This window comes from Boleophthalmus pectinirostris, unplaced genomic scaffold (assembly GCF_026225935.1).
Source record: "Boleophthalmus pectinirostris isolate CB_2022bp ecotype Guang Dong unplaced genomic scaffold, ASM2622593v1 HiC_scaffold_20, whole genome shotgun sequence".
Classification (NCBI taxonomy): domain Eukaryota; kingdom Metazoa; phylum Chordata; class Actinopteri; order Gobiiformes; family Gobiidae; genus Boleophthalmus; species Boleophthalmus pectinirostris.
This window is the reverse complement of record NW_026571153.1, coordinates 23,039,824-23,063,909: the sequence shown is the minus strand read 5'-3', so window position 1 is coordinate 23,063,909 and position 24,086 is coordinate 23,039,824. Positions and strand designations below refer to the sequence as shown.

Below are 24,086 nucleotides of genomic sequence, written 5' to 3'. Positions count from 1 at the left end.
ACACATTTATAATAGAAGAGTTTAAAGCAAATTTGTGCAATATCAAATCTCAAATGTCTGCAAAACAGACCATATTAAGCCTGTGAATAAATAGAATGGGACTGAAGGTAGGATAGTATACATCAACCTAAATAGCAATTATATACTAGCAAAGTATCTGAGTGCGTCTCTGACTGATCGATAGCGAATGCTTGTTGGAGAGATCCGGCATAATCGAAAAGAGGAATCTGAGAGTGTTGTTACTATATCATACAAGAGCTGGATGAGCATGATTACGAGATTGAGAACTAGCAGTCCTAGTGTATGTTCGGAGAAGAAAACTTCGGCTTGTATCTTGCATATGGACATTATATCGCTCTGTTAGTGTACGCCCTCTGGTGCTAAGACGTCAACTTGTCTAAACTCTATCGGAAAAGCATAGACATGACGCCACCGTAGTAGAATCACCCTCACATATATGCGCGTTCTAACAATTGCCTTGATCTCACCATTTCCAGGAGGTTGTTATTTCTTCTTCTTGAATCGTTGTAGCGACCAGTGATGTGAGACAGACCAGTTATTGATATGAGATTTGTATTCTTTATATTCTAAAACGCTTTAAAACCGTCAGTAAGACATTGTTAATGTGCTCACTCGCGTAAAACTCACTCGAATGCTGTCTACTTGAGACGGTGAGGGACCCGGATTAGTTACTCTCTCTTCATGCCTGTTCCTCAATCTCGTGGAGACCGATCTCTCAAGTTCAAGCTTGTAATTGTTTTTCCATTTTTCTAGAAGTGAGCCACAATGGAAACACAGCCCTCTACATTTGAATAGAGGCACATCATCTACCATCGCTCATAGTAGATTGAGCTCCTCAGAGCTTAAGCCAAAAATACTCTATGTGTGCTCAATTAGCCTAGTAAATTAGTTTGATCGATGGCAATGAATGTATGTGACTCTAAATACACAAGGATTTCTATTAATTATCACTTATAATCATAATACAGTTTACTTTTTTATCTAGTCCACAGTTAATATATTAGCAAAACTGAATAATTTCTTTAGTCAATCTCTAATATACAAATGCCTCCGAGATAGAGATATGTAACTTCATAGTTATCACTTGTATCCGTTCATACTTGTTTGTCTTATAACACACTGTTTTTATATGATGTGACAGCTTGTGGCTGAGGATAGAGTCGCAGCACAAGCTCCTTGCTGGATTATCGCCTTTTCACCCGAGGTGCTGTAAGCTTCTTTGAACTAAGCATAACCGATGCTACTGGGAAAGGCTCCTCGCCATTACTGGACGTGACCATGCAGGACTAAAGGCAAATATCAGAGTTCCAATCAGTAGGAGTCCTCTACTAATGATTCCAGAACCCAGCTGCTTTGACATCTCATGTCATGAAACTATCTCTTCAGTGCCTCTTATTATGCTCTCATAGATCCAAAGCACTTTTTGAATTAAATGCGAGTAGTAACTGGCTTGTTCAGGAGTGTGTGGGATGTCGCAGTATTATCCCTCCCGAATCTGCTCTTCCTGGAATTATATCTGATTTATACCTGTACAATGTGCAGGCGCTCAATGGATGTTGTGCACTGGTGCAAGCAATCACTTTCTAATATGGTGGTCCATAGCTCCAATATATATACTGTTTGTCTCTTAGTTATTTTTGTTTCCAATTTTTATATCTGCAGGTGATTGTTTAAAGTCACGAGCATCGATGTAGAAAGCCTCGGATGTACAGGACACTCATTGCAAAATATTTTAGGAGTGTCACGGCATAGCAATCTCTTTTGCCTCTGAACATTACCAAGAACCAAGGACACTATGACTGTTGATCACGCAGTTGACTTTTCATGTGGTCAGGTGATGACCGATAGTGGAGCTCTTGTACCACCCAACTACCTAGAGGCCATAGCACTTGGAAGGAGACTGGCCAACCATGTTTAAAAGCAGCTGAATGGTGGTAGGGAAGCCATAGACTGATAAAAAGTTGGCACCAGTTAATGCGTCGTGGGTGCATTTGAAATATGCACTCACACAGAGTCTACGATTTTCAAATTTGTCACACAAGTCAAACTGGAGTCATCTCTCTACACTAGCTCATATGGTGTCCAGACGTCTGTACGTTATGCTGTGTCTGCTGGGGGAGCAGCACCAGTAACTGAAGCAGGTCAATATGTTGGCAAGAAATCTTGAGAACCAAAATGATCCGTTCACAATAATTTTTAATCGATATCTCTATGAGCTGGAATACATTTTCTGTCTCGGACATGCAGGGACACGAGAACACTGGTCGTATAAATTATAGGACAACATCACATGCTCACCCCGAGCTTGCCATTCCAGACTATTATTAAGGAGACAGAGGTAAATAACAGGATCAACATTCTCCAAATCAGTTGTCTACCTACAGCTGATCTCAACACTGAGAAGATACAGGACATCCACTCTCATTAATACTCCCTTAACAGATGTCAACAACATCACCACATGCCTATGTCATTAGCAGATTTATAGCTCTGGTTTCTCTCAAGATCGTAGATATCATTATAGTTCACCTCTAAGCTCATAAAACGTATGATCTAGTATATGAGTGATCTGGAATTTATATAAATAGCCCACTACTTAGTCATAATACTTCACTATATTTAAGGAACACCCGTACTTAGATATACTTACTATTAGTTATTTCACTTTATATTAATACTAGTATCTATATAGGTAATATATACATATAAGTGCATACCTCTGTGTTTAATATAATATATAAATATATTAATATCTCATATACATTTTAAATACTACTGCTTCATATATTCACAAAGTGATAAGATGATGGATCATATTACTTTAATTTTTTTGTCATCTTTAGTTGATTAATGTAAACACTATAAGGTATTAAAATTTATGTTATATATTAAATAATGTCTCTTTTATATGTCTGTCTATTATTACTCTATGCATTACATTACCGGTATTGTTATTTATAAATTGGCATAACGTATTAATGACAACTTGGTAATGTTTATATTTACATTTTTTTTATTTATTTTTTATCATTATTTTATTTTGTTTTGATGAGTGAGCTACTATGTCCAAGTATTTCCCTTGCGGATCAATAAAGTCTGTCTAAGTCTAAGTGTACATAGCTAACCTCAAAAGTCTATGTTTTTTTCATTGATTCGTGTGCAGTACCTTTTATACTGTGATATGACAGCTTTTATCAAGTATCAATTACATATTTGTACCTGCGCTCGAAGTTATGTTTCAAAACCATGTGGTTGCCAGCCCATAGGTTATCGTTGAAGAAAATGACACAAAAGTCATGTTGCGTGAGACAGAAGGATTACAACTAGCTCAGGAGACAATATAACAATGCTAATCTCTTAGGAGACTATCAACAGCGCGTGTGAGGTTAGGACGTTTATACGCTAGTATATCTGCCGATAAAATAAAGGATATATAGAAACGGGTTAAAAATAAAATTTGAAGCGCTGATCAAAGAATTAGTGTCTTTTACTCCTAATAGATTGCGCAGAGAGTCCTATAAACTATATCACTTCTAGTGCGACATACACGTGATTATTATACAACATGAGATAGAGAGCAATCGTTATATATTTTAGATTGCGCGTATATAGATGATTCTTGTTCCTGGCTCCATGTATATTTGTGAATATCAATCTCTTTTATAGACGTACATTATGTTTTTTATGGCTCTCAGTGTCTTTGATACTTTTGTGTTTGAGCGTTGCGCAGTAGGTGCTTCGCCTAGCATGCGTTGGCAGGTCTAATTCCTATCCTCTACTCGATAGCGCACCCCAACTGGCCCGTGAACTGGTCCCCTGAACGGTGCCTCCTCGCCTCATGCACTCATCGACTGGATCACTCTGGTTTTTCTACTGTGTGCCTCTTGCACTCGATGGTCTTGGCCGCTGTTCTCACACGGTAGTATGTCTGAGTAAGATTTCTCGGAAATGAAATACAGCAGCAGCATGCAAACTACACCATTCAGAGCATGGACAAACAGCTCAAATGTTTGTTCAACGGTTACATTAGAATTACAATTTCCCCACGTAATATAGTGAGCTTAGCATCTAGTTGGTATATAGTAAGATAAACGTATGTGTGTCTACATATTTAAAGTCAAACTTTCGTAAGATAGTTACTTACATATATAATATTATATATCGACATTAGTTGAGCTGGGGGAGGCTTCAGGGCTCCAATCAGTTCCAAGTACTCTGGCTCTGTTCCAGTAGAGCCCTTCAGACTTATTTAACGATGTGTATGATGTGTAAACTTTTATATGGTTTGGCAGTGGTTGTGCTCAATGCCGTGGAGGCTGTTAATTCTTTGCCTGTCGAATAGCTGCTCACGAGTGTATGAGTGCCACTTAAACCCTGTGCTTGCGCATTTTTTGGTATGCACTATACAAGAACAAGATTGTCTACATGTTCAAAAATCTTGTGCGAGCAAAGGTATCCCATTCCATCTGGCTCACTCCACAGGTTATTCTTTAGCTAAATACAAAACGAAGTAATCATCTTGAGCAGCTCATTCAGAGTAGATATCTCAACTATTCTAGAAGAAGTGGGCATGCTGGAGTAAAATATACATATAACTCTTGATCACTTTATTACAATTTTTGTTTAGTTGTCTATACAATGGTGATTAGTCCACTCTTTTTAAACAAGTACTTTAATAGCTTAAATTTCATCTTCAATTCTTCATTGTGTGAACCTTGCTTGAGCTGTCGTCTTATCCGTAGATTAGTGACTCTTCATTAGTTCACAATCAATCTAACCTTTATTAAAATGTCTAAAGTCACACAAATATTTAATAATCCTTGGAGTGAATTAAAATTAATTCAAGTGTGCGGTTGAACGCCTACTATTCTTTCCACCACTTCTATCGTCCTCTTTGTTACCATCTGTTAACCATTTTTTAGGATGTATAACAGAATATACTATTGAGTGTCATATAGATCTACGCTAATGAAGGATATTAATGTAGATCGGAGGCTCGAGTGTTGCTTGTCTGACTCTTGTTCTACTTGTGTCTTTCTTTTTTCTTCTAGATCTGCGTCATGAGTTCTCGCTTCGCACATAGAATGCGATTAATTGCGATAGCGAGTATTTCTGATGAGTGGTTGTAGGTCGAAGATACTTCGAGATAAAGTTGCAAACCCCAATCTTACGATGTCTCATATTTTATTGCGCATCTGCGCACAGCAAGTGTGTTTCAGTGACTTCCTAGTTGAACGCTACTTATAGAGCGGGTAAGGTTTAGCATAGTTAAAGAGTTGTGTAGTAGTTTATCGCAGTTTGACTGCCAGGTGAGGCTAATGTTGACATGTGCGATGTTATAAATGATTGATATACGACTCATCGAACACATCACTACAATGCTTATGTTGAGAATAGTTCTAAGACCAATTTATATTCATCTCGTGTCTACATCTCAATAGTTGTCGTTTCAACTACTCTTGTTTCTGGCCTGGGTTAGTGAGTCATGAAGTGATTAAGATAAGTTACGATCTACACCTACTTTTCACAAGATTAACAGCTAACTTCTATAACCCATAAGGTCTCATATCGTGTTAGTTTGTCAAATCCAATGTTCGCAAGGAAAAAATATTATTACCGCTGCACTTTTGAGTTTTAAAGTCACATCAACTTACCCTGGATATTCGTCAGAACCTCTAAGATGGAGAGGGTATTTTCTCTAATCTTTTCTCTATCACATTGTCTAGTGAAGTTTAGTATTTTGGTCTAGTCAGGATTCACGCAGTGTAGCTAAAATAGTGAACAAAACAAATATGAATGAAAGTTATTAAATCTCTCTAATTCAAACTCCAGGGTAAGTTCACGCACTGGTTAGAAGCACATATAAGTTTTTACACTGTTACCTCGATGTTTGGTATTAACAATTCAGCAAAATAGAATATGTGGTCGCTGTCTTAGAGATAGACCTCGAACTGTAAAGTTATAAATGGTTTCTATCTAGATTTTGTTGTTAGTTTGTGTGTGAGATGTGTTTGAAAGTGTTTCTCCCTGCGTGGTCTCTTGTTTCTTGTCAGGAGATCTGCTCATCATGGTGCCACGCCAAGTAGGTTGGTGATGGGTTGGGGACTCCTCTCTTCTGGGTTGGAGTGCTCTAATACCTCGCTTCACCGTGCGTAACACTTTTGTTATTATCTCCTACCTTCAGCGTAATCTGGGTTTAAAGACAGACGTATATAGGTATTGTTGAATATAATCTTCAGATTTATTTAGTTGCTTAGCTATAGGCTCTGTGCTACCAGTATGTTGCGCGCTTTCAACCTACTTCCCTGTCCAGTTGATAATAGTTCTGTTCGGATCTTTTGCTTTTTTATGGCAGTGATTTATTTGTATTAAAGGTCATCGTTGTTAGCTCTGTTTTTTGGTTTTGTGATGCTCTGTCATCCTGCTTTGTTTCTTGTGCCGACATGTATTTGCGCTTCTGTGGCCATGGAAGTGCTTCTCACAAGTAACTGATATGTAACCTCGCACTACCATCTGCCTTACTCATCTGCTCATCTTACATGTCTCATGTGGCTGGTGCATTGTTGCTCAAAATACCGGTAATGGTCCAGTGAGGCCTCTCAAATGCATTTCTTTTTGCTTCAGGGCCTGAAATCAACCGTTGCTTACGAAACATCACCGTCTAATTAGGTGGAGAAAACATGTCTTAGAGAGCTTGGTGCGATGGCCTATCACTCAGAAACCTGACCTGCAACTATTGTATTACTGGTTTACGCGAGAGTGGGTGGGTTTGTTATTCTCTCATACATACTACACAATAATAGAGATAGAAAGTTTTAATCCTTAACCGCGAGTAACCACATGCAGACAAAGCAATCACTATCCCCAAGGAGCAGATACAGCTCACTATTCGACGATTCGCGCTTTTCACCACAGTACATATTTACTATACTATCTACTGCTCGTATGACCAAGCTGGGACAAGAAGAGCAGCCAATTATTAGGCAGCTTTCTCTGTGTTAGGCTCTGCCAGTGACTTTTCGTGCATCGGCCTCATCATTGGCTCTGTACGATCGCACTCTTGGTAGGACCACATTGGGATGCGGTCCTCACTTTCGGACCTTCGCCACAGGCGCAGCCTGCTCACTTGCGTATACCTGCTTTGGTCCCAGTCTACCGGTGCGTATCAGCCATTGTGGGGCCGACAATTACAGTCGACTTACAGTCAAATCTTGTTGATTTGATTTATCGTTAGTTGGGGACCGGACAGCGATGGCCAATTCATCTATATTCGCAGGTCCACCCATATGCGCGTTGTAAAACATGATATACCGTCGTGGCATCAGACACCTATAGCATACGGTCTCACTTGTGATAAGTACGTAAGAGCACGAGTTGGCTGATGGCATATACCGAGGCTTTATGAATGTGAATGATTATTGTATTCTAGTTTTTTAAAGGTGATGTATTATCTGCTATTTTCCATCACTTCTCTACGGTTTAATGTTAAGTTTTTCATAACAAATAACATACCACGGAGTTTATTAGTTTTTTGATGTCACTCAATAATACAACTGTATCCAAGCCTTAGTGAACTTATCTACAGATTGTCATTTTTCCTATTAGTTCTTTTTTATACATTCAATCACAAATAATACCTCCACATGAGAATAATTTGATAACTCAATCTGATGCCAATCTCTAACAAAAGGTAAAAGGTAGCGGTTAACTTGAAAACTACAGCGTCATAACATCACAAGGCGTAACAGCCATTTTGAGGTTTGGAGATGTAAACAGACTAATAATAAAGGATTTCTCAAACATGTGTGAATGAAACAAAACACTTCACTCCACTCCGGGTACATTTTTCACGAGGTAACAACATTATAACACAACTGAAAATCTGATAAGAGTCAGTTTTTCCTAATATGGGTTTTTCAAGCTTTATAAAATGATATTACATTGTAGTTTTGTTTTACAGACAAATCCTGACAGCAAAGCTTCACAATCCATACTGCAAAAGTTGTCCTCATACTTGGAGCTCCCTGTACTATTTGAGAGGCCATACATCACCCATGTCATATCTGTCAGTCTTATGAATGCAGGATTTTTTGTACCTTATATTCATCTTGTTGCACTTGGTCGCCAGGTGGGTTTTTCTGAATACAAGGCAGCTTTTTTGGTCTCAGGGGCTGGCATTACAGACATTGTGGGCCGAATATTCTCTGGCTGGTTCACAGATCTGAGATACTTCCGAATGATTCACGTGCTAACTGCTTGGGCAATACTTTTGGGGGTATCTATTATGCTGATACCCCTGAGCACTCTGGCAGGCTCTTACAATGTGGTGATGGTGTCCAGCCTGCTGTATGGGTTCTGCAGTGGGGCTCTTACGGCTCTGCCCTTTGCCTTCGTGCCCCAGATTGTGGGGTTAGGGCGTGTGCTGGGGGCCCTGGGGTTGTTGCAGATGATCGAGAGCGGAGCGGGACTCTTTGGGACACCCTTGTCAGGTGAGGACACATTTACAGAGAAGAACAAGTTGGAATCTTTTGTGCTGTTCCATTATATCATTCCAGTTAAACATTAGCAAAGAAGTTTACTTATTTCTGTTGCCTTCTTATGTTGGTGCCCTTTTTATGCCACAATTGTAAAAACGTAGTTCTTTTTTTCTTTTTTTTACTTAAAGGTGCATTGTGTAACTTTTCTGGAGGAGGGTCAGTTAAATGCTTTTATAATTGAATAAATCTAAGGTAGAGTTGTTAAGTGTCATACATTCCATGCAGAGCAGTGACAGGTGACAGACCACTAACCAAAAACTTACACAGTGCACCTTTAAATCAGTTAATCCACTTCACTTCTGACAAAAAACTCAATGCAATACAAATATGTGTTGCCCTAATTAAAAACAAAGTCATAAATGTTTATAAACATGTACGGTTTATAAATGTACGGTTTTACCAATGTTTATGTGCATTTTCTGTCCATAGGTTACCTCCAGGACATCACAGGGACATACACAGTCTCCTTTGTGGTGGCAGGCTCCTTTCTACTTCTATCCAGCTTGGCACTAGCCTCTCAGCCCCATTTCTTCTCACGCACAGATCCACCACCACCTGAGCCACGCCCTTTAAGATAATGGAAAAACGTTTCAGAGTTTGAAGACGCAATGGAAAAAAAAAAGTGAAACTGAAAATGTGAAAAAGAACTACTGTTACGAGTATTCCGAAAGTGACTCGGAACAGTGGGATTACTGTAGTAATAATGCAAATATATGTTTAATTTCTGTGTCCTTAGGGAATTGTGAAACATATTTTTACTTTGTAAACCATGTTGAACCATGTTTTTCTACGCACATGTTTGTATATTGTATCAGTGAAAGATCACTGTGACCTGTCACTGACCTGTCACAGTGAAAGGTCACTGTGACCTGTCACTAACTTGTCACAGTGACCTGTCGCTATCATCTGTCAGTTTCATCAGTTTATATCATAGACTGTATAAAAGGATTTATGTGATCGATGGGTCATATACACTTTGGAACCTGGAACATATTTTTTTCGTTTGTATATTTGTATGTTTAAAAAAATATTTAATTTGATAGTTCTGCATTCAATTACAGTGGGAAACCTTATGGTTTGTTTTAAAACAATATTAGGCTGCCCTCTGCAGGGCACATTTAATGAAGCAAAACACAGTCCTCTTTGCAGTTTTTATTAAAAAAAAAAAAAAAAAACAGAAATTTTTAAATGCATCAAATATATGTATAAAACTTTTACAGAGTGTAAAAATAATTGTACATTTTTAAAGCGGATATGTCACATCGTTGCCCTTGACACACAAACACGTGCTGTTGATGCAGTCTTTCCACTTGGAAACAATAGTTCTGCCCTGTTCCGTCCACACAAAGAATCCACTGTCCACTGCCCCACAGGTCCAGTTGAGCCGTGAGTGAGCCGCCGTGAGCCGTGAGTGAGCCGCCGTGTCTCAGCCTCGGAATGTGCGCTAGAATCTGGGGTCTGCGCTGCGTCTCTTCAGCTTCTCGGGGTTATTTGAAGCCATGTGTGAGAAGTCCCTGAAGATGTCCTGGTATGTATCATCACCTGTAAAGAATAAACATCATTGGTTATAATTTTATTGCTGTAAATTTAAATCACTTTAAAGACGTGATGTTTCCTAAGCACGGTTGAGTTGCAGCCCTGAAGCAAAAAGCATGCATTTGAGAGGCTCATGGACATTACCTCGTAATGGCAGTAGGTGGCAGTACAGAGGCATTTGAGGCCGTTTGGACATCTCAGGCAGAGGGCACAGACAAGACACAAGATAACAGCACAACATACACTGCCCAGCAGTGCAGACTTGTTTAAGCACACAAGAAGCAACATTTCCATTATTTCACAGACATGAAAAGCCAGAGAAATCACAGGAAAATTGGCTTTGCAGAATGAAAAAACACCAAAATTTACATTAAAACATAAACCCAGGTAGCCTTAAACTTCAGGGCTACAGCACACAGATCAGATAAACACAAAACATCAGGTAACAGTGTAAAACTTTTGTCACAGTGCACTGTCCTTGAGAACAAACTCCATTTGTTTATTTAGCTTACACTGCTGGACCGACTAGACCAAAACAAATCACAAAATGGAAGAGAAAAAAAAAACCCTCTCCATTAGGCTAGTTTTGTGGCTATAAAGTGCAGCTTTTTATTCAAAGTGCAAGAAGTGTTGTGTTGTAGTGCTGTAATGATCTTAATCACTTTGTCCCCCAAGAGCCCACCCACTGATATGGTTCTTAAAAGCTTGGAGGCTCTTCCTTGTATTTCCAAGTCCACCTCCTCCTCCCGACCCACTCAGGACCCCCCCTGAACCTGTCCCTGAGGATTGACCTGTGTGTCCGAATGCTTCATCCATTTCACGCATCTCCTTGTTCATTTTGGCGATCCGCAGCCTGGAAAACAAGTAAACAGTGAGAAATGTGCTATTAATATTTGTAGATAAGATTCATAGAATGTATAAAGAAGTGGACTAAGGGATAAGTGGTGGAAGAAGTATTCAGTTTTTCAGTTTTTTAATTAAAAGTAGAGATACTGGAGAAAATAAACACCCAAGTAAAAAATAAAGTATTAAAGTACTTGTTTAAAAATATACTTGAAAAGTAAAAAGAAAACTTTTTTTTTTCACAGATTTTGAGATCTTATAAAGCTTCAGATGTACTGATTTGGATATAGATTTGATCGTTTTAAGACATTTAAGGCCAAAATGACGAGGGTCACTGCAGCAGTTACAGAGGGAGCGCTGACAGATTTTCAATGTAAAGTCAATTGGAGCCGATGGAATTGATGGAGCCCGAAGCTCCCCCCATGCTCACTATGTCGATATATAATATATATATGTATACCTCAGGATTTTATTGTTGAAATGTACTTACAAAGTGACAATGTCAGCGTTAGCATTGTCCACTGCAATGGTTATGGGGTCTTTCTCGTTCTTGTCTTTTGCATTGTAATCTGCACCACGTTTCAAGAAAAGACAAACCAGCCTGAGGATAAAACAGACACTCAAATTACTTTTACATTAATGAGATTCAAACACAGCCAAAGTTGACAGCATCCAATATAAATACAAACACCTACAAAAGTGTTAAGATAGAAATAAAACACAGCAAAATTAAATAATCCCTTTAGTTCTTCATTTTGTATAATAATAAGTGTATAATAATTTGCATTATAGCTGATACCACAGCCTGCTCATTTTCTTTTCTTATTTACGTTTTGCTTACAATTCTCCAAGCTCTTTGTTAATAAGAATTATTTTGATCTCAATAAAGTTTCTCTAGGCCTAACCATGTGCAAGACTGGGCAGAATATTATTAAAGGTCCTACATTACACAAAACTGATTGGTGAGCTTTAAGCCATGTTATAATGTTGTTACCTCATCAAATACATACCCAGAGTTGTTTTCTTTCATTCACCCATATTTGAGTAATCCATTAATATTATTATTCTGTCTACATCTCCAAAGCTTAGAATGCTCTCTTTCACCTTGTGATATCATGAAGCAGTAGTTTACAAGTTAAGAGATATTTTAAACACAGAGGAGCACTTCCTGTATTACCCATAGACTGTATATATAAATGGATATAGCTAAGGAGCTAGCCGCGGTGTTCCAAATAGGAAGTTTGCAGGTGGGCTCTTCCAGATCCTACTGACCCTGGCTTGTGGCTCCTCTCTCTGTACAAGTGGCTGGTGTTGTGAGCCTGGTCATTTTGGTCTTAAAATGTTTGTATTAACCCGCTCTACATGAGCCTGGTGTTTTTCTTTCTGCCGTTTTGTCCGTCAAAAAAATCCTAATCATAATATGGACCCTGGCTCTAGATTTGCTCCTATAACTGTTAGGTCACAAGCTTCATTTGAGTGGCGTACTGTGGAGTACTGGTGACATCACACTCGCTTAGTCCACTTCTTTATACAGTCTATGTTAACATGGTAAACACCATTGTAAACATTGCACCAGTTGATGAAAAGAGTTTTGTTTAAGAGAAAACTAGAATTATTGCAAAGGTTTGTTGTGTAACATGTGGTAAAAATGAAAAAAAAATAACTTGGATGTGTTGATGAGAAAATCGACAATTAGAATGTATAAATTTGAGAGAATAGAGTGAATATTAATATCGATGGCTACCTGCAATTTTTACCGGTTAGTTACAATCGGATGTCTCTATAATGTATTAATTATCAAAGGCTAGATAATGGAGAAGATGTTTATCCAGCTGTTAAGTCCTTCGAGAGAGAGCGTACCTCACTTCTAGTGAGCCAATCACCCATATTTTGCATAAGTGGAGAAACTCAGACAAGCATGCTACGCGCATGTGTCCTGTCCGATGATGATAGACAGAAAAAGAAAAGCTAAATTTAAAAGTATAAAAGGGTTACTATGTAGCATATACCACTTCCAGGCTAAATAGAAAATTAAAATTAGTTCCTGTAACAAAAATGGAACAATGATAAGCTATTTTTTTAAAAATATACGATCGATGAACTGATGCTATCGATTGTAGCCTACTCGCTTGTGATTATGCTTCAGTGATAGCTAGTCCTAATTGGACCTAGTGTAGCCTAACATATGAGTGTTGCCATGGATCAAACGCAAATTCTTGATAAACTTACAAACCTGCATGAAGAGTAGCGTTGATTGTCTTGCCTAATACATCTTGATAACTACTATAATAAGATAACATTGTCTATAAGCGACGTTATAATCTGTCTTCTCGACATACATTACATACAAGGTAGAAGAAAGAAATCACAATATCTTACAAACCATGGGCTGTTAATTTAGAGTTATGGAATAAAATTAGAAAGGGATATTTGAACAGTTGTAGAGAGGGGAGTGTATGCTCTCTGCTCGTGTTGAATCCAGTTTGAAATCAAGGTCATCGGGATCATAAGCTGCGCCTGACAGTCTGAATGTAGGGGATACATATGGTTAATAATGGACTTCGAAAGCTAATTAATTCAAACAGGTACGATATATCAGGGTGGGATTGTTTAATGTAATGATGAGACTCAAAACGATCTTTTCTTTTAAGTATCGATTATCATGGGCTCAGTCTCTGCAAACTGAAGGATCATATATCGCTAAGGAGATTTTTTTGGTATATTTTTACCGAAAATTATTTTGTCTACCAGCGCTACAGTTAGGTTGTTGGCTTGCAGTATATCAATTTGGTGAGAAGATGGAAAATCTTACATTTTAATAATTTAGTAACATAGTTTGTTTTTTCGGCATCTTAAGTTTTGTTGGAAATTGATGATTAAATCTATACCATATTGGTGTGGTGGGTCAAGTTTTTTTTTTGTAATATTATAATAACCCTGTTTTGGCAGAAGCGACCAAAAAAGTGGTGAGATAGAAAGAAAGGAATTTTAGTGTCATAATTAAAATGTAAATTCTGATCCAATCAAAAGTTTATATATATTTGGTGTGTTTTCTTCACATTCACAGATATTAGCCAATTATACTTGTTTAAATTGTGGATATTTCCGATTTAACCATTGCCAATATAATAATGAGCACCTTGAAGAAGCTGGGTACATATATTTCAGTGAGTTTATCTTCATCAATAATGAGAAAAAGTATAATGCTTTTAGTCGGTGCAAGGACATGGTAATCTTATCGTGGCCTGTGTATTGATGCATGTATCGTTTAGGTACTCACGGCAAAATAGTTCTCTAGAGTGATTGAGTGTATCTCTAAGAACCTATATGTATCTTGATCACATTGCATGAAATGTTAAGTACAGTATTGGATTTTCCAGTTTTGGACTTGGTTTGTTAATAACCAGCAAGTGTTTAAACAATAGGTAGATCACTTATAACTAAACCTACTGTTTTCTAATGTATACTAAAATGGTTTGAGTTTAGAAACAGCCATTATCTGAACATTCCAATGCAAAAATAGAAAATAAAATAAGCTAAATTGACTTTAAAATCTAATGTGTTATATGGTGTATGAAAGAAGGAAGAAAAAAGAGAACAATTGCTATAATGTTAGATAACATTCCAATGTAACCAATCACTAGTTTGTAACGTGATAAATTTCTCGTAAAAATCTGTGGTATAAATCCCTCTTATTTGACGTGGGCTTAAATTAGGCATGTTTGTTCTTATAATGTCTCTTACCATGATTAGGGATCTGGGTTTTAAGGGTTTTGACGGTGGGGGTTTTGGTGGTGGTCTGACCGAATGATGGTGATGATTCTGGATTTACCCTGTGGCATGGAAAGAGGATCTTAACGATATCACTCACTGGGTCGAGCACGACTATTTAAGTCTTTGCCAGTGAATGTTATTCTCTCATAATATGATGTTCTAATTCTAATAATCACCCTCTTGGTGAGTTCTTGGTGTTAAGATTTGGAACTGAAATTATAAATGCTTGGAGAAAACTATACTCTGATGAGCTAAGAAAGGTTCGTGATCTTTTATAATTTGTAGTGGTCTTCTCCAAAAAGAAAAGAGTAAATTACAAGCTAAGAGATTTGTAAATAGAAAGCACCTTTATTAATACACGGTAGTGTTGACTAGCCATCTTGCTAGTTATGAAAGATAGTATGTTGATCAAGTTTGTCTGAGAATTTTGCTTAGAGAGTATACTCCTTGCAGGATAAAAGATGTTTATATTTACTAAGTAGTGCACCTTTACCATATATTGTAAAAATTTAAATTGATATATATGTGAGATTCGCTTTTTGAAGTGAGAAAATATCTTCCATCCTGCAAACTAAAAAAGTTGCAATAATTCATAATCAAAAGTTTTAATTATATTCAAGAAATATAGACACACAAACTACAACTCACAAGTGACTAGATATAAGATGTCAAAAAGAATAAAAATCTGTAATATTCCCTAATTGCTGATTCAAAATAAAAAAGATCTAAGAGAAGATGTCTGATATTGTGATGAAATTTCTCCTCTTATATTTTTATCAGTATTTTTCCGTAGATATATATACCTTTTCGGATCATCATTAGATCATTGTAAATGCATAACCTTTTTTTTTTAAGAAGCCTATTTTTTTCTTAACATTTTAAAAGAATAATTCTTGTACTAGATCATGGGAGTGATGCTAATTGTTCTAGTTGAAGTTCTTTAGTTATGTCGTGCAGAGAGAATTAAAAAGAATTTAATAGATATCCTGTCAGATGATGCTAATTTGTGGACTTGCGTTCACTATATAATTTACTCTTTTGAGTTTTTTGGTGTTTTTTGGACACATTTTGAAAGGTCACTTTAAGTATCTATTGAATTCAGTAAATGATGTTAGAAATACTATAGTTTTTGAATCCTAGCAAAAAATAATAGTCTAAGAATGCTATAGATTTTGTGTGGAGAAAAGTCATAGAAAGTTGGAAACCATATGAAATAAAGCTCTCTATAAAAAGAGGACTTTAGTGGAATGAGTAATAATTCATTCTATATAATTTTGATGTATGGCGTGAGACTGTGCTTTGCATTGAATTTATAATTTCCAAATCAAATCCGTTTGTTCAATTATGAATCTGTGGCTCCTATTAACCTGAAAGAGTTCTAGCATACACACACAAAATATTACAAGTGAAAGAACATCAAAAGCATTTTCCATGCTAAAGAATAAGCTTAAAAATAATATAAGATTATAATTATATGATTCTCAAAATCAAGCAAAGTGATTTTCTTATTTATATATAGCATTGGTGTAAACTTTGATATCAAATTACGATAATCATTGTTCTATGTGTACCTTATTTGTACTGGTATTTTATGGAGCTGCTGGAACAATATTCTTTGGGGCTCATCTTTATTTGTGTAACCTTTCCTTTGCCAATAGAGGATTTTGTTATTTATAAAAAATAAGATTTTTTTTAAAAATTTTGAAAGGTTTTCAAAACAATAATAAACAAATAAACGAAGTTGATCAGGGTTACCTAACTAGTTCAATTTCTTAACCTTCTCAGTGTGACGAAACATATCTAAACTTTGTTCCTACATCCCAACGATCTACACTTTTAACAAAAATAAAATGTTAAATATAAGAAATCACATTAAACAAGAGTGAGACTTGTTCACCATTCTTGGAAAGCCAACCTCTGTACAACCGCTGTTCAGTAAATGAATAAAACTGGATCAGCACATTGGAATGAGGATAAAAATATGGGAGGAATGTTAACACTTTACCTACTCACCAATCTATGGTTTTAAATCAATCTCAAATTGAGATTAATACGCTTTCAGTGATTTATGTTAAAGCAGTAGAAAGCACAGTAAATAGTATGGCTGTTCTAGAGGTGAAGATACTATATTAAAATATAGTAATAAATGCTATAAAAATTAATTAAATTAATAAACACCTAGATTAAAAATCAATTAATGGAAATTAAATAAAATCGCATAGTAATAAATTGAGGATTTGGTAAGTGGGATAACAAGAGACTATCTAAAATTCCACATGACTTTTCAGTTCACATATAACAATTTTCAACTCAAGTTTTTTGGATTCAATCATTTTTCGAAATTCTCATATAATGCCAGGTGCAATTTTACAATTTATTCTCGTATGAGAATTATAATATACAAACTTGTTAATGACTTGCTTTGATGCCTGCTATTAGCCTGGGTGTAAGTTAAAATGAAGCCAATTTACTTCTAAAGAAGTGGTATTGTCATAGTCTAACCCTGCTTATTTTATCCATCTAATGTAATAATCCAACCAGAAATTAAAATTTTACACTTAAAAAAATGACCTCCAAATGTAAATGTAAATTTAAACGAAGTTTATCGTGAATAGTTTTCATGTGCCCAACAAATCCCTTTAAAACCTAATATGAAATAAAAATGGACCAACTTAGTCATATAAACAGAATATACATATAAAACAAACTATTAACTTGATTGTAGTCTTTTACTAAAATGAGGTCGTCCTCATATAATCTGAGTGGCTGACTGAGATGGTAAAAACAGGACTTTGAAAAAAATGACTCGAAGGTGTAGTGTTGTCGTACACTCTCTGTCAATAAAAACGGAATGTAAGAAGATTGTAATGACTACTTTAAATTTAGTCAATGTTTATTTTTCTTCCATGGAGATCTAATTCCTTTTATAATATTAAAATATCTTTATCCCACCATGTTGACTACTTCCAAAAACTTTAAATATACAACTTTTTAAAGACAAAGATTTTATAAAGAACCACTGTTAAAAAATCAAAATACCCCATAAGTTTAGCACACATATTAATAGTATAATCGCAAGATCGGACCCAAAACGGTGCACCAGTAGCTCTTACACAATATTTGGATAATAATATAATTCTAAGAACATACCTAATACTTATACTCTAGTTGTATATATCATCACACGAGGATCACAAAAGATCCACCACTCACATTTGTGATCCCAGCCCTACTCTCCACTCAGCAACAAGGGTAATGGCTCATTGTCCCCATTGCTTGCTAGATATAGGACTCGGTCCACTAAGAACCACCATAAAACAGCCCTTCAATCTCTCATACACTCTCTGACCACCCATCTTCTACAAACAAAGACAAGCCACTACACTCTCCCTCTCGATTTGCCGCCATATTCAATACTTCGAAACGCATACGCTGTCAGTCCTTCACCCTAACCCCTGTACCTTGGTGAACATATCCACAACAATCACCAGACCACCTCCTGTGTTAGAACCCTAATTTTTTTTGAGTTTAATTTATTTTCCTCATCCTAAATTTAAAATATGTGCACCATTGCTCTAATCATCTGATTTAATGAGAGTAACTGCAAAAATACAGACATGTAAAATCTGAAAACTCTAATGATGCAAATATTAAGTTATGAAAAAATAAAAACCTTCAATGACAAATTTAATATTCAAACAACATAATTAATTTCCCATAAAAATGCAGATTACCATTTGCGTGTTTTGAATTTGCCAGCTTCCCACCCAGATTATATAAAAAGGAGAACAAAATCCCTACACTTAAAATATTGACGCGAGCACACATATAATTGTACATCATAGTCATGATAATATCACTCTTACCGCCCCGGTGAATTATGAGACGATTTCATAACTGTATGATTTTTCCACTAAAATCCAAAAAGGTCATAATATATAATCAAACATCCTTGTAAATGGTTCATTACCTCTTAATTCTATGAGAGAACAGAAAATCTGTGGACGATTCGCATCTTAGCTACAGGTCAGATCGTTATGGAGATATAGGGTGCGAACCTTCTATTGCAAACTTTTGCTATTTCATAACTATCAGATAAATGGTGCATGTATTTACTAATTAGGTAATTGAATTCTAATTGTACGTCTACCACTCCAAAAACACAACTTTGGTAAGTTGAAAAAAATTGACCAAATACTTATTATAGAGTGCAAAAATGGCGCTTCATTAGAGTCTCCCTACGTTGTATTTGCAAAGCAGGTGTCACCACAAATTTAACAGAAAAAAATAATTAACTAAATACATTAAGTACAAGCTAACTGGTGTTATTAAACCCCACAACTAAGAAAGATTACACAAGTAAATCCCCGCCAAGATTCTGTGATCTTTCCGCCTATAGTCCCAGTTATTTTGCTCGTAAGTTGCCATTTGGGAAAGGTGGTCCACACTCCCATGCTATAGAGGAGTCTCTGTCCTCTTATTGTAATACGAAAGAAACTAAGACTATTCCCCTAGAACTGTAGGTAGCTACTCTGCAATACTAAGTTACAGAGAGTACCAAGCTATTATCTCAGAAAAGCAAAAATGTTATGGAAAGTCACTTAGTGGCGACATAACCCTACAACCGCCAAGATTCCCAGGCTGTGGCTCTAGTTTCGCCATCCACTGACAGTCCCTTATGGTTTAAAGTTTTAATAATAAATCCCTCGTAAGTGAGGTGTGCCAAGTTCCCTCCATACCCAAATTTATAAAACATCCATATATTATTAAATACTAATTCAAGTGTTGCAGAACCAAAAAATATTATAAAAATATAAGAGACTCAAGTCTGTATTTTGTCTTGAGTAAACTGCGCCCCAAGAAGTATGAGTTACTATTGACTTACGCGACTTTTCTCTGTATTTTACAGCCTTTTTTAAAAAAGGGTGAGGCAAATACAATACTAATATTCGTGTTGTGGATAAAATCTCTGCTCAGTCTGTAGCTGCCCACTTGACTATTATCCTTAACAATGCTGGTATACATCTATATTGATGACTATGTGAAATATGAGACAGAATCATGGAGTGTAAGAACATTTGTGCCACATATAGTCATACAGGACCTTACCTGTCTAAAATTCAGGTTAGAATTAACAGTTTCTGTGAAGCGTTTAATGTGTTTCTTAAATGTCAATGTCAGATCCAACATTAGTCCCAGGAATTTAAACTCTTTGACGAGGCTGAGTTCCACCCCTTCCAGAAAGACACTGGAACACTGTGACACCCGTGGATCATTTTAAATTGCAATATTGATCTAAAACAAATCTGCTGACTTCTGCATTACAAAAATGTGGTGCTCAATGGGAGCTGATGCTGCCAAAATGTCATCACAACAAAGAGTTAGCAACTCCGATGGATAGCAGCAGATCACGCTAGTGAGCAGAGGATTTTTTTTTTTGTTTGTGCCAAAATAATTACGCAATACTGTTGCCTCCTACGCATATCGCTGATCAAGAAAATGAAATTGGAGAAAGAAGTTAGTACAGAGTAGTGGGCAGTAATATGGCGACTTGAAAGTAATCAATTAAAGATTACTCAAACATCCACAAATCACTCTAAATACAACATACTATAACATGGTTTAAAGCTCTGAAAAGTCTATTTTGCAGAATATGTCTGCTTTAACTCACACTATGAATTTTAAGTCTGGTTAAATATTTACAAACTGAACTGGCTTATTTGCAGGGGGTGAGTCATGTGTGTATTTATTGTGTGTTAATGATAGTAATAAAACACACTGGTTGATTTGTTTACACTGTGAGGAGTTAGTTATACAGGTTTAACTCACTGGACTGTGCGCGTCCTCTCGTCTCTCCTGGAAGGCTGAAGCGATGCTGTTTTGGACCGCGCTTATCCAGGCCTGCTGCTGTCGCTCTGAGTCTGCCTGTAACAAACAACTCCTACAAAATAAAAGTCATTATTATATTTCTCATTTTTATACAGTACATGACAAAAACAGACAAATAAATATGGCTTTCTCTTAAGCGGTGATATGTGTCATGTGGTAATACAGAAAATGCTCAACTGTGTTGTAAACTCCATACACCTTCACATTGGAACAGTCTTTTGAGCTTTGGAGATGTTGATAGACTAAGGATTACTTACACGTGTAAATGAAACAAAACACAACTCCAGTTATGTTTTTGATGTGGTAACCACATTATAACATGGCTTGAAGTTTACAAGAGTCATTTTTGCCTGAATCATTCTTAATAAACAATTTGTTCATTATGAATTAAGAATTAGGTATGGTTATTACAGTGGTACCAATGCAAAATAATGTGATGTTATATATTTTTGACCATATGTTAATGTATTTAGTTTTAGTAATAGGCCATATTACCAACAAAAAGTATAAGCATAAGCATAAAAATAATGCTTTCCTACACAGACAGTGCAAACAAACCATAATGCCGGTCAGGTCTGATTCTAGTCCCTATTCTAGTGCACAATGCTCTGCACAAATGTATTTAACTTTAACATACTTTGACGGAGAAACCACTTCAAAGCAGAATCGCCTCTCATTTTCAGCGCTGTGTTTGACTGTGCAAAGTCTCAAGTCTTCAACCACAACTGTAGGCTGCTCCTGAGAAATCATATACATGTTAAGACTTTCAAATATTATACAGCTCTCCTACTGTACTTTAACGCTTTAACAATTACTTCAATTATTGATACTTTGCAGCTGATTTTATCAACATTCCCTGGAGGTGTGATGCTAACTGGAGGCACTGCTCTGTCTGAAGCTCTGTTATTCAACATAGACTTAATCTGATCTTTGTTTTAACACAATCTGACCAGAAAGATTTGATTTTGCACGAACTACGATTGAGCTAAATACAGTCAAAAGCTAATTAGCCACAATTTTTCAGTTAGTCACCATCACCTTTTTGTTTTAAATCAAACACCTAAACAGGACCATGATCCCTCGTATTGATCACATGCTACTGAAAATGTGCTTTTTAAATCCATTTTGTATTTTTTCTTGAGTTTTCAGATAATCTTATATATAGAGTGTAGAGGCAATAGTAATATTGTAATAATATAAAGTAATAATGTAAAACAGTTAGTTTATATAAGAGAAGCTGTGTTATACCTTGAATTTCTTCTGATACACCAGCTGATTCTTTTGAATAGAAAACCAGCGTCTAAAGTTCAGCACAAAAACAGTTAATCTTTAGCGCTGTGTTCCCGTTTTAAGAACAAATTTAGCAAACGGCAGCTGCACAGAGCGTATATAGGCCAGCTCTACCTGCTCCAGGTCTTAAAGGCGTTACTGGCTCTCTTATAAAGGTAGCCCTCCATTGCAATCCCATTGGCTGCATCTGCATTGAAGTCCATTATTGAGTCATCATAGGACACATCCTGGAAAATAATTAAATAAAAGGGTTAACTGTTTGCCTATATCAAGCAAAATTGATTCTTGTGAGTTTTAAGTTGTTATAATACTGTTACCTCATCAAAAACATACCTGGAGTTATGTTTTTCTTCATTCACACATGTTTGAGTAATCCTTTATGTTTACATCTCCAAAGCTCAAAATGCTCTGTTCCACTTTATGATGTCACAAAGCAGTACTTTTTAAGTCAACGCCTACTTTACCTTTAGTTTTACTTTTAGTAGATATTGCCAATTCCAGGGCTGAAATGATCCAAATGATCATAGTGAAGGTGTATGGAGTTTTTAAAACACAATAGAGCACTTCCTGTATTACCACATGACATCACAAGGTGGTGTTTTCAGTTTGAGAGAAGCCTAAATATGCAGAATTTGTGTGTTAAACATGTGCGAATGAAACAAAACAAAACTCCAGGTCTGTTTTTGATGAGGAAACATCATGATAACATAGATCAAAAAATAGTGTAACATGGGTCCTTTAAAGAGAAAAGGATAAAATAAAGTATTAGGGAAATCACCTTTTTCTTGATTTCCGCATGCCTTTGTTCCATGTCCCTCTTTTCTCGGGCAGAATTGAGGACAAATTGTGTGTACTGTAAGATAGAAATTGAAATAATAAGTGACTTTTTTGCAAATCGTCATTATAATGCAACAGGTGGTAAGCATTATTTATATCTGTTACTAATATATAAAACTATGTCAAGGATTTGTATAGGGCATTTTAAGATACACAAATCTCCTTACACTGTACTGGGGCAAAAACATGGCTGCCAATTTCCATCAAGACCTTCACTACCACCACAAACAACCTGCTTATGCATCTGCACATTCAAGGTGGTGTAATGTCTTGCTCAGTGTCACATGCACTAAGCGGTCTCCCAGGCATTTCTGTGGCGAGTTTGCATGTTCTCTCTGTGTCTGAGTGGGTTTCCTCAGCACTCCAGTTTCCCCCATCAACCCAAAACATGCAAAGGTCAAATTCTCCAGATAAAGTAGTCCTGACCAAGCCTGGCAACAAGATCATAGAGATGCTGTGGTGCAGTTTGCCCCGGCAGGTTGAAGAATAGGTCAAATGCAGAGGACGAATTTCCTTACATGGACAATAAAGTGTACCTTAACATAACCTTAACATGAACTGTCAAGAGCAGGGTGACCACTATAATATCACAGCTTAGTGTCCAAGGCCAAGAAACAATTAATGTCAGTTTTAAAAATCAGTTGTTCATTTTTTAAAACTTTTTCTCAGCTAAATCGCATTACTCAGCAATTTTAGAGTCTCTTATGATCCTCGTGATGAACTCCTCAGGAAACAGGATTAGGAAGTTTTAAAACGACATTGACTTCCTGCCCTTATTTAGACTCAGTGCTCAGCTCATCACGATCCAACCCTTATTACTATAAAGGACACAGCCACTGACCCATCGCATGTCCACTAAGCACATATCTTACACAGTTACTGAAGAGCAGTAGTCGAAGGTAACTAAATAAAAGAGCTGTACTTCAGTAAAAAATGTAGTTATCTGTACTTCACTTAAAGGTATATTGTGTAACTTTTCTGGTGGAGGCTCTGTCATATGTTTTTCTCCGTGGAGTTATTACTTTGTTTGAAATGTTGCGCTGTCTGTCTTCATGGAGTTCAAACCAGACCAAGTTACAGGGCAGGTCTGTGAAAAGGCATTCCCACTATATAATAATAATAATACATTTAAAATAGAGCTGTTTAATGTCATACTGTGGAACATTCCAGGCAGAAATTTTTTTTATTATTGTCTGAGAACTGCTGAAAAGGCTGGAGGTTATTTTTTATCTTACTTTATACTCTTTTTAAACAGGTACTTTAATACTTTTACTTAAGAAGATTTTTTTTCATGTGATACTTTGTGATACTATTTTTTTGCTGCTGAAGAATGGAGGCACACACCCACTGACACACTAA

The 24,086-nt window shown here is 36.5% G+C and overlaps 2 protein-coding genes across 2 annotated transcripts in view; one reads left to right on the top strand and one right to left on the bottom strand.

Moving 5' to 3' along the window:
* Positions 1–7,705: 7,705 nt before the first annotated feature.
* slc16a13 (solute carrier family 16 member 13) lies at positions 7,706–9,540 on the top strand. The gene is made up of 2 exons (XM_055156505.1): positions 7,706–8,510; positions 8,988–9,540. Exons 1-2 carry the CDS (start codon positions 7,952–7,954, stop codon positions 9,134–9,136), a joined length of 708 nt encoding a protein of 235 aa, XP_055012480.1. The 5' UTR covers positions 7,706–7,951; the 3' UTR covers positions 9,137–9,540.
* A 155-nt stretch (positions 9,541–9,695) lies between these two features.
* Positions 9,696–24,086, bottom strand: part of acap1 (ArfGAP with coiled-coil, ankyrin repeat and PH domains 1) — a 32,032-nt gene continuing 17,641 nt past the window's right edge. Inside the window, exons 9-17 of the mRNA XM_055156189.1 lie at positions 22,669–22,743; positions 22,005–22,117; positions 21,849–21,900; positions 21,238–21,338; positions 20,541–20,652; positions 14,742–14,770; positions 11,428–11,565; positions 10,886–10,947; positions 9,696–10,100 (exon numbers count right to left, since the gene is read on the bottom strand). Coding sequence (XP_055012164.1) covers positions 10,003–10,100; positions 10,886–10,947; positions 11,428–11,565; positions 14,742–14,770; positions 20,541–20,652; positions 21,238–21,338; positions 21,849–21,900; positions 22,005–22,117; positions 22,669–22,743 — 780 coding nt within the window. The 3' untranslated portion in view covers positions 9,696–10,002. The remainder of the gene's footprint in view (positions 10,101–10,885; positions 10,948–11,427; positions 11,566–14,741; positions 14,771–20,540; positions 20,653–21,237; positions 21,339–21,848; positions 21,901–22,004; positions 22,118–22,668; positions 22,744–24,086) is intronic.

Bases quoted from the DNA above. Each gene is read 5' to 3' on its own strand.
- slc16a13 (XM_055156505.1), top strand. From the start codon at position 7,952: ATGATATTACATTGTAGTTTTGTTTTACAGACAAATCCTGACAGCAAA. The intron at 8,511-8,987 runs GTGAGGACACAT...TTCTGTCCATAG, and splicing joins CTTTGGGACACCCTTGTCAG to GTTACCTCCAGGACATCACA.